Source organism: Ictalurus furcatus, chromosome 7 (assembly GCF_023375685.1).
Source record: "Ictalurus furcatus strain D&B chromosome 7, Billie_1.0, whole genome shotgun sequence".
Lineage (NCBI taxonomy): Eukaryota > Metazoa > Chordata > Actinopteri > Siluriformes > Ictaluridae > Ictalurus > Ictalurus furcatus.
The window spans coordinates 7,626,983-7,642,819 of record NC_071261.1 but is presented as its reverse complement, the minus strand read 5'-3'; the positions used below and the strand labels follow the sequence as shown (position 1 = coordinate 7,642,819).

Here is a 15,837-nt window from a genome sequence, read left to right as displayed (position 1 = left end):
ATACTTTTTTCCTATGTCATTACTCTTTATTACACAGAACTTCATTCATGGACTTTAATGCTTGGATTTCTTTATATGTGTGGACTTCTGAGTTAATACCAAAATCTGGTGAAAATTTCATGTGAATAACCTCATAGGAAATATATTTACTGAAATAAATGTTGACCCGTCCAATACTTTTTTTCCCACTGTATTTACGTGTGTGTGTGTGTGTGTGTTTGTGTGTACATATATATATATATATATATATATATATATATATATATATATATATATATATATATATATATATATATATGTGTGTGTGTGTGTGTGTGTGTGAGAGAGAGAGACAGAGAGAGAGAACTACTGTAGCTAATACTGAAATATGAAATAGTTTTTTAGCCAATGGCCCTTGTTTATTTGAAGAGAGTTTTCGTAATCTTTCATGCTTACCGCCAGAATATAAAACCATCACGCATGATAGATCCTAAATAAAAGGTGTTAGCACAGAAGACAGAACAAGAGAGGCATAACCCTTTTTTTCTCTGAGCAAAAATTAGACACTAATGAATTGGCTGAATATCCAGGGCAGTGTTAGTGCAGAATCCTGCTCTACTCCAAATAAAAATATATTCCTCAGTTATACTCTATGACATTAGTATGCAAACATTTAGGCAGTTCCATGAGATATTTTAAAATGAAAAAACATATGGGGATTTTTAAGAGTGTTACGGAGTAAGGAAGGAAGGAAGGAAGGAAGAAACAAAGCACATCACATCAGTATTAACAGTGTGCCAAAATGGGGCGTGAAGACCCTAATTGGACTGAACTGCACAGGCAACAAAAGGCCTGGCTAGAAATTTCCAGGCCTGGTTTTACAGGACCTGCTTTGTTGCTGCTGCATTTGTTCTCTAGTGCTGTGTAAACAGTTATCCTTTCTGTGACAGCCTCTCTCCCCAGCCTTCCACACAGAGCATGAAACTCTCCCTACATCAAACTCCAGTATGAAAAAACTCCCAGTTTTGCATGTGACCCTGAAATGGTAAAAGTTTTGGCGCAGACTGCCTGTCTAGCATCCAGTTGTAACATAGTGACTACCTTGAGACCATGTTCCCAAGCCTCTTCTTCTATTATGATAAGCCCATGCAAGAGCGCTGAGACCAGCAAGAGATCATGGGTCAACTACCAGAGGAAGTGGTGGAAGGTTTGACCACCGAGGAGCTGGAGTGTAAGATCTGCTATTGTGCTTATAATCTGTCCAGTCGGCGACCCAAAGTGCTCGAGTGCTGCCATCGTTTGTGCTCCAAATGCCTGGCAAAACTCCTCAATCTGGGTGAGTCACCCCCAAACTCGGTAGTCTGCCCTTTCTGCCGCTATGTTACTGGTCTTCCTGGAGAATCTGGCGGCAGTCTACCGGATGACTACAACTTAGTGACTGTGCTGTCCATCCAAAACCAATATCTGAATTTAAAGGGGAGCCAGGGTGAGATTTTGCTCAGTCCCGGACGTCTAAACTCTCTGGTGGGTTACTCAGCATCGGAATCGCCTTCATCTATATGCTCCAACTATGTGGTCATCACCATTATGGAGTCACTACAGGACAGTGCAATTTCAGCAGATCACCGCTCCTCCAGCCTGGACTCCATGGCCTCAGTGACGCGACGCTGCACAGTGTGGAACTGTACCACGCTGCTGTGCCAGGCATCAGCCCGAATTCTGTTGTGGGTCCTGGGGCTGTTGTACTTCAGCTCTCTGCCCACAGGTGTCTACTTACTCATCATGCAGAAGACCACTCTGGGAGTTCTGCTGATCAGCCTAGTGCCCGTCAGTCTACTCATGATCATGGTGTATGGGGTGTGTCGGTGTCTGTGCTATGAGTTTTGCAACTGTGTGCCACCTTAAGGATCAAAACAGGGATGTCGCCTAAGTGATTGCAGCGCTCGGTGGATGTGACAATGGACCGACAGGTTTTGGACTGAGAAAAAACAGGTTTTTGAAAACAAAACTACTTTAGTCATAGAAAATAGAGTTTTATTTCAGATTATAATTTCTAACTATCAGTTTAATCTCTAGAATGTATGTATATTTATACCGCAGTACTGATGGATTCTCAAATCTGAAGGTGTTGATTACATTTTTAACGGTTGTTCATAAATTATTTTACAGCCGTGGTAGTTCTGGCTGTAATTAAAATTAAAGTATTACTGTATATGCGCTCATCCTAATACATTATCATTTCTACAGGAATAGCTCATACACAGCTTGTATAGCAGATACTTCATAATCTAAGACTAATAATAAACTGACTTAAGTGTTTAAAAGTGCAGCATGTAATTAATTAATTAATTAAAAACTGTAATCGTTGTCAATTTGCTGTGGTATAAGTAACACTTCAGGGTGTGCTGTGCCAACCCAATTTACCGTTCTATTTGCCAATTTTGTTGCCATAGGGAAAATCTATTTATACTATGCACTTTTTTCTTAGCTACACAAAGAACTATTAAATTCAACAGTTGACTAATAATTGATTTGACTATATGTGCACTTTATGATAACACATTCATAAAAAGTTCATATAAAAGACATCGCCTATGCCAATTACCAGTTTATAAACTTTATTTAGTATAAGCACTCTTGTAAAAGAAATATAAAATATGGAAACATGTGAGACAGTTTGATTTCATTTAGGCCTACAAGCCACACACTTTAATCACACTGAAATTACCTCAGTTCAGCTACCCTGCCTATCCTTGATGGACAAACAGTTGCCTCTGAATGCCTCTGAATGAACAGCAAGGCCAACTATTTTGTTTTTTGCTATACTCAGAAGACATTTGGGTTTGAAATCAAAAGATGGATATGAGACAATAGATAGAACAGATAGTCTTAAAGTAAATTAAAGTAAATAACACTTAATATTTGGTTGCATATCCCGTGCTTACAATAACTGCATCAAGCTGGTGACCCACTGACATCACCAAACTGTTGCACTGTTCTTTTATGATGCTTTTGCAGGCTTGTAATCCATCTTATTTCAGTTGTTGTTTGTTTTGGGTGTGAGTGTGTGTGTCTGTGTGTGTGTGTGTGGGGGGGGGGTGTCATTCTCTCTTCAGTCTCCTCTTCAGGAGGTGAAAATGCATGCTCAATTAGGTTAAGGTCTGATGATTGACTTGGTCAGTCTGAAACCTTTGTTGTGTTGGCAGTGTGTCTTGGGTCATTGTCTTAATCATGCTGCATGATTAAGTTCCTCCCAATTAGGTTGGATGCATTTCTTTGTAAAATGGCAGACAGATTGTTTCTGTAGACGTCTGAATTCATTCTGCTGCTACCATCATGAGTTACATCATCAATAAATATTAGTGAGCCCATTCCAGAAGCAGCCATGCAAGCCCAAGCCATGACACCTCCAGCATGCTTGACTGATGAACTTGTATGTTTTGGATCAGGACCATATCCTTTCTTTCTACACACTTTGGCATTTCCATTACTTTGGTAACAGTTAATCTTGGTTCCAGAACTTTTATGGCTCATCTCTGTATTTCTTTATGAATTCAAGTCAAGTCAAGTGGGTTTTTATTGTAATTCTTGTACATACATTGGAAAGAAATGACGTTTCTTCAGGACCATGGTGCAACATGGACCAGTACGCAAGACTACATAATGTGCAAATACACAACAGTGTGAAACGAATGCAAAACAATAATCACACAGAACAAAACAATAAATACACAGGACAATAGATACACAGAACATGGACTGCAAACTGTAAGCTATTGTATAATGTAGCAGCATAAGTATAGCAGCAATACTGGCAGCAAAAACAAGTTCCATAGTATAAAGTAACTGATGCAGTTATGTAAAGTGCAGTGCGCAGTAGCACCGAGTCTTACTGGGTTAGTTGCTGATCCTGACGGACAGGGGTCTCCAAGTCAGAAAGTCCGGGATGCAGTTGCAGTGGGAGGTGTTTAAATCCAGCAGGCTCAGCTTTCTTGTCAGTTGCTGTGGGATGATTGTGTTGAATGCTGAACTGAAGTGTGTATGAACAGCACCCTTATGTAATTGTCCTTTTTGTCTAGATGGGTCAGAGGCAGATAGATGGCAGCAGAATTGGCGTCCTCTGTTGAACGGTTGGGTTTTTCTTCACAGGTCTCACAGTGTTTCTGTCAGCAACTCCTCTTGTTTTCCTTGGCCAACATGTTCAATGACTGGTTGTTAATACTGTGTACCGGTTGTTTCTTTCTTTTTCAGGACATTCCAAATTGTGGTATTGGATATGTCCAATGCTTGTGCAATGGCTCTGATCTGATCGATTTTCCCTCTTTTCTCAGCTTGTCCGCTAAAGCAGATGCAAATGCAGTCTGAAGTTTTTAAAGTTTAATAAAATTCAAAGCAAACACAAAACAAGAACTGCTGAACTCGTGGCAAGGTACATGTCTAAAGAAAACAAGCACACATAAAGTGGCAAAGAAAGACAAATGCAAGACAATGTGTGCGGTGAAAAATTTGACTTATATACAGGTGCAGACACTCATTTGATATAATCATATGAGGTGCAGTGGCTGATGGGAATCGTAGTCCAAATGCGTATTTCGGTATATCCATGACAAAAATGGCTTGCTTTTCTACCAAAGACAGCTCTGTGGTCTTTATTTTAGTTTAACCATTTAACCAACAAATGCAGACTCTACAGGCAAAACCCAGGGCTCAAACCCATTCAGAGTTATTAAATGTTTAAACAACCAATCCAACATAGCACAACTGGGCAAAAGAAACACCTATCAGTCACATGTTCTAATATTTTTGATCACTTGAAAAATGGGTGTGCTCAAACAAAAGGTGCCATGTCCTAAGTTGTTTAATACATCTAGATGTAAATATCAGGACATGAAAGTTGAAATTATGATGTATCGTCTGGTATTCTTTTGATCTCAAACCCAAATGTCTTCACTGTATAGCAGAAACAAATGAATTGGCCTTCCCGTTCCAATACTTTTGAAGGGGACCATATGTGCTGGCCTTTCAGGGTGTATTCTTGACTTGACTCCAGTGTTTCAGGGATAGGTCCAAAATCCACCACATCCTTTAACAGGATAAAGCAGTTATTAAACATAAATGAGTTAATTGATGTATGTATTATGAGATGGCACTGTCTTCATATAAGGACATCACATTTTCTTCAAACTATGTTGTGTGTATACTCTCATAAGATCCTCAAACAAACGGGTCTTAAGTGTATGTATAATAATAGTGGCCTGGTCGCACCTCTTTTTTTTTTTTATTAAACATCGTCAGTGTTAGCTGTTACTGGTGGACCATGGTCCAAATGGGGACTCAGCAAATTATTTCATCAGAACACACTACTGTAACATAACATATGACATAAACATACAGAGAAGAAAAAAAAAACCCCAACAGACTGTAATTCAGCGACTCGTGCTTTTTAAACATGAACCATTGTGGCTTCTCTAACATATTCACTGTTGTAACTTAACCAGTCAAATACGTTTATGTAAATTATTTAGCTGAAAGCAGCTGATCGGACCAGAGACTAGCTACAGGGGTAGAAACATTAGGTAATAAGAGAGGTTTTCACAGATTTTCTTTGCTTTTTTTATTTACCATCTCTGGTTTAAAAGGCAAACACACGGCGCAGCTTGGTCAAAGAAAAATCACTGATGAAACAGGATAATTAAAGATGTTTGGATATAGAAGTATCCATTTATTTTCTTCATGACCGATGTCGCATCTATTCAGTGTTCAGAATCAAAAGTGGCCAGAAAAAGAGAAAATAATCAAATTGTCTTTGATAATTTGGTCCTTAGTAAGCAAGGAACTGGACGTAACTGGACCTTTACTGTTTGTTTTTTTTTTGTTGTTGTTGTTTTGTTTTGTTTTATTTTGTTTTTGGTTGAATAACCATGCTTTATAAGCTTTATAGAGCTAATTAACTGAAAATATCAGCTCAATACCCATTAAAATGCCCTATCTCTGTTGCTGGCATGCCGAGAATGGTTCACCGCACTAATGATATCTGGTCAGCAGTGGCCCTACATGGGGGTCCCTGTCGTTTTATAAACAGGGTAAAGTGTATTTGGGTATTTGGAGTAAAATGCATCAGGGTATTTGGGGCAAAAGGTGTTTATCAGTTGTGCAAGATTCATGATAATCCTATCACACATGCACTGCTGTAGTTATATACACAGTAGGCTACATATGTAGTGATATTACCATCAAATAGATTCGTCCGATTTTGTTTATCGTGATTGAGATAAATGAACAAAGACGGTCCTCAAATAAGTGATTTGCTTTGTATTTCCGTGTAAACCCGTGCGGTTACACAAGGAGCACAGAGGACATGATATTGATAGGCTGTGTGTGTCTGGGCATGCATCAACTCCTGGAGAAGTGTGACTGGACTCCGCCTCAGCCAATTAGATCGCTGCATTTCTCACCAACAACAAACAAAAGATCGGACTGAGAGCTCTGTCGATGTCTCTGAATTATATTCCTCAATTCACTGCATGTCGTCCTAGAGAGTTGGATTCATGGTTTTTTGGCTTTGTTTCGTCACCTTTGTGCGTCGACTTTGTCTCAACAGCGAGGAGCTTCTCCGCTTCGCTAGCCTAGTCAGCCAGGAGCGCTGTTAGCGCCGTGCTCTCTGAAGCTAGCGAGCTCGCTAAGCCAAATTATTATTTTTTCCCCAAAACCGAACAGACAGAAATAGTTCGTGTTCTGTGGTCGGTGACAGCAGATAGAGTTTATCGCTGGAGTCTTCCAGAGAGCTGTCCAGCTAAAAGTAGCTGGTTAGCTGCGAGTATTAAAGGGAGGAATCCGATCGCAATGTCCGGACCGTCATCGGGCTGCGGCTTTCTGATGTCGGTTGTTGTTCACGGAGACTTGGCTCTAAACGAGCAGGAAAAAGAGCTCAACCAGCGGCTCAGGCGCCTTTACCCGGCCGTGAACGAACAAGAAACTCCGCTGCCCAGATCCTGGAGCCCAAAGGACAAATTCAGCTACATCGGCCTGTCACAGAACAACCTGCGGGTGCATTATAAAGGTAACCAGCCTTATCAACAACAAAGCTAGCTGGCTAACCAAGTGGCTATACTGTATAAGTAGCCAGTTGGGTAGTGTGTGTATGTGTGTGTGTGTGTATATATATATATATATATATATATATATATATATATATATATATGTATATGTGTGTGTATGTGTATATGTGTATATATATATATATATATATATATATATATATATATATGTATATATATATGTGTATATGTATATGTATATGTGTGTGTGTATATATATGTGTGTATATGTGTGTGTGTATATGTATGTATGTATGTATGTATGTATGTGTTAGCAGTTGTGGGCTAGTATTGCTAAATAAATAAATAGCTTTACTACTTATTATCTACCAAGCGTCGATATTCAGCAGCTATTACAATTAGCTATTCAGAATTTTTACCCAGGTAACAGGATAATGCTGCCTGTACATGTTTGACAGCCTTGTCAAATTACCTAGCTAGCTTAAAAATGGATAAAATATCTCCAACTGTTTAGGCAAATATTAGTTTTCGTGGTCGTATTGTTACAAGCTACATTCTGTATCCTGGTCATTTAATCAATTGATGTGAAAATGATTTGATTACTACGACGGTGGGTAATCTCGACAGCCCAAGTTTTTTTTTTTTTTTTTTTTTTTTTTAAGCACTAACTAGCAAGATAGCGGTCTACGGTACTTTTTTTTAACACCGGTATTCAGGTAAACCCCGCCTCATTCGCTAGGATTTGGCTGCTCATTGGATGGACCCATCTATATTATTTCAGTGAACCGTCGATGAGGGTATTCTCTCAGCCAATCGGGACGCTGGAGGTTCCGCAAAACGTGTGGGAGAAAATGGCGTCAGTGTTTCTCGACTGAAATCCGGAAGTGGATAGATGTGTATTTTTAGCTAATCTCTTTTGTAGTTTGCGAGCCAAGACCCTTAACATTGTACACTTTTTTTTTTATTGGTTAAAGAGCAACAGTCATCCATTATAGTTACTCGTGTTAACAAATTAAATTGTCAGATCCTGCTAACGGTTAATATCATAAGAATCATGCCGGATATGCTGTAGGTAGCTAACTGAAGCCTGTGGGCTAATCGCGTTAGCTCAGTAAGGCCTTCTCGCGAATGCTGCTTATTTCCTGTGTAGTCGTTAAGAAGCAGTAGTAAACATGGTGCTGATGGATATCTTGCGTCAGATGTTTAGTTTACACAAGCTAACTAGTTAAACAATTTCTCACAAATTCGGCTAGTCCTGCAGAAGTGTCTGATGTTCTGCTGCCATTTTACTCACCACTGAAAGCTAGATTTTAAAAAAAGTACAAACAGTCGCTACTGGCCGGTAGAGATTAAATATAGTGTGTGTATGTATGTGTATATATATATATATATATATATATATATATATATATATATATATATATATATATATATATATTTTATATTATTTATATATAATATAATATGATAAAACACACACACTCTGAAAGTATTGGCTTTCAAGGCCAATTATTTGTTTTTGCTATACACTGAAGAGATTTGGGTTAGATATCAAAATGGCGAGTATATACACTCACTTTATAGGAATACCTGTACACCAGCTTATTTATGCAGTTATCCATTCAGCCAATCACGTGGTAGCAACACAATGCATAAAATCATTCGGATACAGGTCACGAGCTTAAGTTAACGTTCACATTAAACATCATAATGGGGGAAAATGTGATCTCTGTGACTTTAACTGTGGCATGGTTGTTGGTACCAGATGGGCCGGTTTGAGTATTTTATCAACTGCTATTTGATCTCCTGGAATTTTCACGCACAACAGTCTCTAGAGTTTACACAGAGTGGTGCGAAAGACAAAAACATCTTGTGTGTGGATGGTCTGCAGTCAGAAACACCTTGTTATTGAGAGAGGTCAGAGGAGAATGACCAGACTGGTTTGGACTGACAGGAAGGATATAGTAACTCAAATAATCACTCTTTACAACCGTGGTGAGCAGAAAAGCATCTCAGCGTGCACAACACATCAAACCTTGAGGTGGATGGGCTACAAGAGCAGAAGACCACATCAGGTTTCACTCCTGTCAGCCAAGAACAGGAATCTGACGCTATCATGAGAACAGACTCTCCTAAACCAGTGAGTCATGATGGCCTAAGATTCCTGTTCTTGGCTGACATGAGTGGAACCTGATGTGGTCTTCAGGTTCTATGTTTTGTGCATGCTGAGATGCTTTTCTGCTCCCCAGGGTTGTAAAGAGTGATTAGATGAGTTACTATATCCTTCCTGGCTCGAACTAATCTGGCCATTTTCCTCTGACCTCTCTCAACAAGGTGATTCCACCCACAGAACTGTCGCTTACTCATTGTTTTTTTTGTTTTGTTTTTCGCACCATTCTAACGACGCAAACTCTAGCGACTTCGAGGCGGTTGTGTGAAAATCCCAGATCAGCAGTTTCTGAAATATTCAAACCAGCCCATATCCCCAGGTTTTTCTCTGGTCAACCTAATAGTAACTTAAAATGCAAATTGTACCACAAAGTCCCTCGAGGATTTGTTTGTTTGCATTTTAGTTGGATTGAGAACCTTTTTTGTTTACTCAAAGTGGAAATTCCAGTTCACTGTGACCATAGAGGGACTATAGATAAGGTGATTAGACTGTTCTTAGTTTCCTTTTGTTTACTGCTTGTCCAGTGTTTTTGTAATATTGATATTATAGGAAAAGTCCACCCTGGAACACATTAAATATCCTTCTATTACAATGTTTGAGATGTGATGAGTGGTTATGGTGCTAATTTGTTCATTGGTGTTGTATTTTAGTAATTCCTGTGAACCTGTGATGTGGTGATGTCACAGAGGGACAGTGCTAGTTCAGTTACAATGGTGTATAATAGGAAAATATTCAGTAATCCCAAACTTAAGGGATAACAGAGGTTTCACTGCTAGTTCCTGAAAACAAAAGAACAAGAGCTTCTTTTCTCAATGAGCATTTTCTAGTGATGTTACAGCGCCCTCCACTAATATTGGCACCCTTGGTAAAAAATATGAGCAAGGCTGTGAAAATTTGTCTTTATTGTTTAACCTTTTTGATATTTTGTTCAAACAATTCACAAAAATACTCTTCTCTCATGGATATCAAATTGCAAAGGAAAAAAAAAAGTTTTTTCCAAAAACATCTCTGATAAATATAGGTGTGCAACAATTATTGGCACCCTTTTAGTCAATACTTTGTGCTACCTCCCTTTGCCAAGATAAGAGCTCTGAGTCTTCTCCTATAATGCCTGATGAGGTTGGAGAATACATGGTGAGGGATCTGCGACCATTCCTCCATACAGAATCTCTCCAGATCCTTCAAATTTCAAGGTCCACACTGGTGGAGTCTCCTCTTCAGTTCACCACACAGGTTTTCTATGTGGTTCAGGTCAGGGGACTGGGATGGCCATGGCAGGACCTTGATTTTGTGGTCAGTAAACCATTTTTGTGTTGATTTTGATGTATGTTTTGGATCATTGTCCTGCTGGAATTGTCCTGCTGGAACCACGGCCCATTTTCATCTTTCTGGCAGAGGCAGTCAGGTTTTCATTTAATATCTGTTGATATTTGATGGAGTCCATGATGCCATGTATCCTAACAAAATGTCCAGGTCCTCTGGCATAAAAACAGCCCCAAAACATTAAAGATCCACCACCATATTTAACCGTGGACATGAGGTACTTTTCCATATGGCTACCTCTCTGTGTGCGACAAAACCACCTCTGGTGTTTATTACCAAAAAGCTGTATTTTGGTTTCATCTGACCATAGAACCCGATCCCATTTGAAGTTCCAGTAGTGTCTGGCAAACTGAAGACGCTCGAGTTTTTTTTTGGATGAGAGTAGAAGCTTTTTTCCTGAAACCCTTCCAAACAACTTGTGGTGATGTAGGTGACTTCAGATTGTAGTTTTGGAGACTTTCTGACCCCAAGACACAACTAACTTCTGCAATTCTCCAGCTGTGATCCTTGGAGATTTTTTGTCCACTCGAACCATCTTCTTCAGTGCGTTGAGGCGATATAGACACGCGTCCAATTCCAGGTTGATTCATAACATTTCCAGTTGACTGGAACTTCTTACTTAATGCCCTTGTGGTGGAAATGGACATTTTCAATGCTTGTGCTATTTTCTTATATCCACTTCCCATTTTGTGAAGCTCAACAACCTTTTGCCGCACATCACAGCTATATTCCTTGGTCTTACCCATTGTGATGAATGACTAAGGGAATTTGGCCTGTGTGTTCCCACATATTTATACCCCTGTGAAACAGGAAGTCGTGGTCGAACAAGTTCCTGTTCCTAGTCACCCAGGTGTACTAAAAAATGTAAAATATCAATGGGAATATGTTTTTCTCATATGAGTTCATAAGGGTGTCAATAATTGTTGCACACATATTTAACAAAGATCTTTATTTGATTTTTTTTTTTTTGATAAACCTGTGTTTGCAATTGTTTGATATCCAAGAGAGTAGAGTATTTATTTATTTTTTTTAACAAAAGGTTGAACAATAAAGCACATTTTTCACAATCCCAAAGTTCTAAAAGGCAATTTGGCAGTATGACCGTTGCAGCAGAGACTCTGCTAGTTAGGATCTACAAGATGACAGGGGTGAATTAGTATTGGCATAAAAATTGTAGCTTTGGAACCTCCTCTGTTTAGGCATTTGCATCTCCGAACACATTACATGAAGAAGGAAGATTGTCTGAAGACACACAGAGTAGGATTTCAGAGTTTATCAGGATGCAAAATAATAATTATAACAACATTTCTTATAGCAACAAGTCGTCTTTTGGTCATGGAACCACAAACTATTTATGTATTTAAATACACAAATGTGTGTGACATGCTTGCCATGTTTCCTGTAAAAATCCATCGCAACCTTATGACAGCTTCCCGATCCAGCCATGAGAATGATTTCACAACGTTCTTTTTTTTTTTGTTGAAGGCGTTCTTAAAGTCTATCTGGAAAAAAATGTATATAATATACACTAAGGATGACCCATTTTGCTCAAACGTGTTATTTTCTCCTATTTATGTAGACTTTTGGGACACCCTGTATTTATAAAATATCATTTGCAATAATATAATTTTTATTTTAAATAAGCACAAGAAATGACTTAATCATTCAGATCCATTAGCCTAAAAATACCATTTCAGGTTTAAGGAGTGTAGAGGAAGTCTCGGAAATATTATGAACTGTACAGTCAGGAACTGCTGGTTGGCAGTGGCAATTGCACAAATTCAGCTGGTTGGTGTATTTTTAGGTGACCGCATAACAGTACATTTTTGATATAAGCCTTATATATTACCATTTGGTTATATATTGTCCACATGGCCCACACATTTAACCACTTTCTAATTATCACCATTAACATTATTTGTAAAGTGATTGATCATTTGTTGTATGTCAAAATAATTTTTTTATGTCCGAATTTTTGTAACGATGGGAATATTAACATGACACACAAGTCCTCTCTTGTGTTACTTATATATTGAGATCCCTTGTGTTGATTTTAAACCGAAATGCTTTAGAATCCATTCACCTTGGCTTTGATGGTATCTTTGTCTGGTTTTTAGGTCATGGAAAGACACCTAAGGATGCGGCATCTGTTCGTGCGACTCATCCTATTCCAGCTGCCTGTGGGGTCTATTACTTTGAGGTGAAAATCATCAGTAAAGGACGAGATGGGTAAGTAAGCTGATCAACATGATTTTAGAATAAGCATATATTATTTAATGCAATCCAGATGGTTTATATAAATGCACAACATGTACATTATTTTCTCTCTCTCTCTCTCTCTCTCTCGTTTCAGGTACATGGGGATCGGTCTCTCTGCCCAGGGGGTCAACATGAACAGACTTCCAGGTAAAAACAGACAATTAGGATATTTGATCAGATTGAATGAGACAGTTGTCGGTGTCTGTCTGAAACAGTTTTCGACTGTCTGTCAAGACAAGAATGTAAAGTGCCAGATGTGTGTTTATGTGAAAAAAAGGTTGATGGAAAGATTAATCCCTGCGGATCCCTCTTATTGAGTGTAACGTTGAGGAACTAAGAAACGTTGCTTAATCAGTTTCATCTTCTTTATTTTAAACTTAGCCTGCTTGAAGACGTCTCATTCTACGAATTATGGTCAACACCCCCCCCCCCACACCCCCCATTTATTGAAATGGTTCAACTTGCAGGTTCATCACATTTTGATTAACTAGCCTGCTAAGAAAAGACAATCTTAGTTCCGTGAACTCCATCTTTCACAGGATTGCATTACATTGGAGTTTGACTGTATGCACTTTATGGAATTGCACAGAATTGTGATCTGTTTTAACTGATTACTAGATTCCCATTAGAGTGTTTCTACATTTGATTACATCTAATTGCTTGATTCAGCCTTTACATTATTTAAAAACTAGTAATCCTATGCAGGCTTGAGTTAAAAAATGTTTTATGACGACCAATTTTCACAAGTGCATTAGCTGTTAGAATTTGAATAGCACATTTCTTCATTCATACGAGACTGGTGTCGCAGATCCACAGTAAAACTCCAGTAAGCCGTAGCCTAAAGGAATAAATGTCATTTATTTACTGATTCCATCGCCTGATCGAGAAAGAGCAAAGTATTGCAGGTGTGCCGGTTGATAATGTGGTGAGTCCTTATGCAGTACTTATGGTGGTGATTAGTCCAGGGGACTCGGGGTGAGCTTAGTCTAGTCCAGGGGACTCGGGGTGAGCTTAGTCTAGTCCAGGGGACTCGGGGTGAACTTAGTCTAGGTGGTTCAATGACCGATACTGATTTGTGACAGACAAGGGAAGTGTTAAATAACAATAATCAATTAATCTATTGATTATTTTTCTGATTAAAGGGTTAGTTAGATCATTTTAGAAACATAATATACCCCCCCCCCCCCCCCAAATATATATTAAAACAAACAAAAAATCTAGCATTTCGATCTACTACAGAGCTCCTTAACTCGGCTTAAATTAAAATAGAGGTCACTAATTACAATGCAATATTACTGGCATTTATCACACAGTTTGTCATCGCGTGAGAATACTATTGAGTATTTTTGTTGGCCATTTGTTTCCAAAACTAATGCCAGATCACGTTATTCTGTACTTCTACTAATTTCAGAAACATTTTTGCAACTCTGTGAAGCACCTTGAAATGCGTAGCGTTATTCGATGTATTGACGTAATGTCCACTGAAACAGGAAGTCAGGGTGGGACATATCGAGTGGCTCCTCCCCCTTTTAAAATAGCCAGTAGTGTTTAACTTACCTCACAGACAGGAGGTAACTGTAGGAGGCGAGACCCTTTAGATTCTAGAGAGCATATGATTGGACAGAAAATGTGACATTCAGTGCGTTGTTGGATCTGTATTGGTGGTAGAGAGACTGTAAATATTTAATGCATAGATCTTCTAAATGTCAATTCTTTTGGAGCACACTAGCTTATAGATAACCTTAAGGCTAAAATATTCATACTAAAAGCCACAAAACTTCAATTTTGATCTCGTGGGGACCGATGGACAAACGGTATAAATCACTGGGAGAGGTTCATGTCTGAATTTCAAGTCCTGACATATTCAGTTGCCAGCAGTCGAATTCAAAATAAAGGTCAAATATTCACCAACTGTCTGGCTAACTGAAACACTAATCACTTATTTTGCCATACAAAAGCTAAATGAAAGAAATTTGAATCCTTATGAGTCTAATTATCCTTCACATCCCTTACTAGTTATGTCATGAGGGCAACACTGAATTGTAATGTGAAGTGTTTCCATGTTTTGGAGGACTTTGGTCATACCGTTGTCTCTGTTGTAAATTTCATAAAGCTCCGCCCCTTTGCAAATGTGTATTCGTTCTAAACGAAGCGGGATAGTACATGCCACACCATGCTTTAAACATAGACCAACTAATTGATGAGGAAATGCGTTGCTGGCTTTTTTTTTTTTTGTTGATTAGTCGTTGCAGTGTTAGCTCTATGCTGCTAAATGGTGGCTAACAGTAGCTTTAGTACCCCAGTAGAGGATGATAAACAACATCCTGATTTCAAAAATAACACCAAGGCAGACTCTTCAATTGAAGTCTTCACACTTCATGTGAAAGCATTACTTTTACTCTTACACATCTATTCGTATGTTTCCTGCAAAGGTCTGCAGTTTCACTGCACTTCCCCCGGTAAAACAGAGACGGATGTCAGCGTTGCGATGTGTGACAGATGCAGTCAGTCACACGGATCCTGTCAGCAAGCATGAAGTATATTAAGCTCATGGATGCAGTCAATGAGAATATCATTATTTTTTAATCACTGTTCCAGGACAAGGGCCTCCATTTATGCCTTTTGAGTTATTTACATTTCAAGCGTAATGTGCCACAGCTTCTTCTGAGATATAGATCAATCAATTTGGAAGTTCTTCAGGCTGAAAAACCGCTTCAAAATGCACCAATGCGTGAGAATACAAATGTATTGCGTACGGTCTGAACGAGCAAATTGAACGCGTGAAAGCGTGTGAAATACTCCAACCTTCATCCGCTGTTAATGTCCGTCCTTTTGGTGTGCCGTTTTTAAGAATTCAAATTTTTATGGAAATTCGACTTCTTGGGGAAACATCAGCTTTTTTTTTTTTTTTTTTAAACATTTAAATGGACACCTGTGGTGCTCAGTGCTTTTCAGCTACACGTTTGTCTTGGCGTTTGTAAACACAAACAGTGAGCGAGTGTCCTTATGCTGTTCAGCTGACTGCATTGCGTCTGTAAGGGCGTGTCC

General features: G+C 38.8%; 2 protein-coding genes across 6 annotated transcripts in view; both read left to right on the top strand.

Annotated features, from left to right (window-relative positions):
* Positions 1 to 338: 338 nt before the first annotated feature.
* Positions 339 to 2,032, top strand: rnf182 (ring finger protein 182). The gene has a single exon (XM_053630204.1). The coding sequence runs from the start codon at positions 1,156 to 1,158 to the stop codon at positions 1,882 to 1,884; it is 729 nt and encodes a 242-aa protein (XP_053486179.1). The 5' UTR covers positions 339 to 1,155; the 3' UTR covers positions 1,885 to 2,032.
* Positions 2,033 to 6,412: 4,380 nt separating this feature from the next.
* Positions 6,413 to 15,837, top strand: part of ranbp9 (RAN binding protein 9) — a 21,142-nt gene continuing 11,717 nt past the window's right edge. For 3 of the 5 annotated variants that reach the window (XR_008386258.1, XR_008386256.1, XM_053628120.1), the window contains exons 1-3: positions 6,415 to 7,039; positions 12,648 to 12,759; positions 12,884 to 12,936. Coding sequence is in view for 2 of the 5 variants with exons in the window: in XM_053628120.1 (XP_053484095.1) it covers positions 6,823 to 7,039; positions 12,648 to 12,759; positions 12,884 to 12,936 (382 nt within the window). In the remaining 3 variants the exon portion in view is untranslated. Of the gene's footprint in view, positions 7,040 to 12,647; positions 12,760 to 12,883; positions 12,937 to 15,837 lie in introns of all 5 variants that reach the window. The other 2 variants (XR_008386257.1, XM_053628121.1) reach the window with 2 other exon arrangements.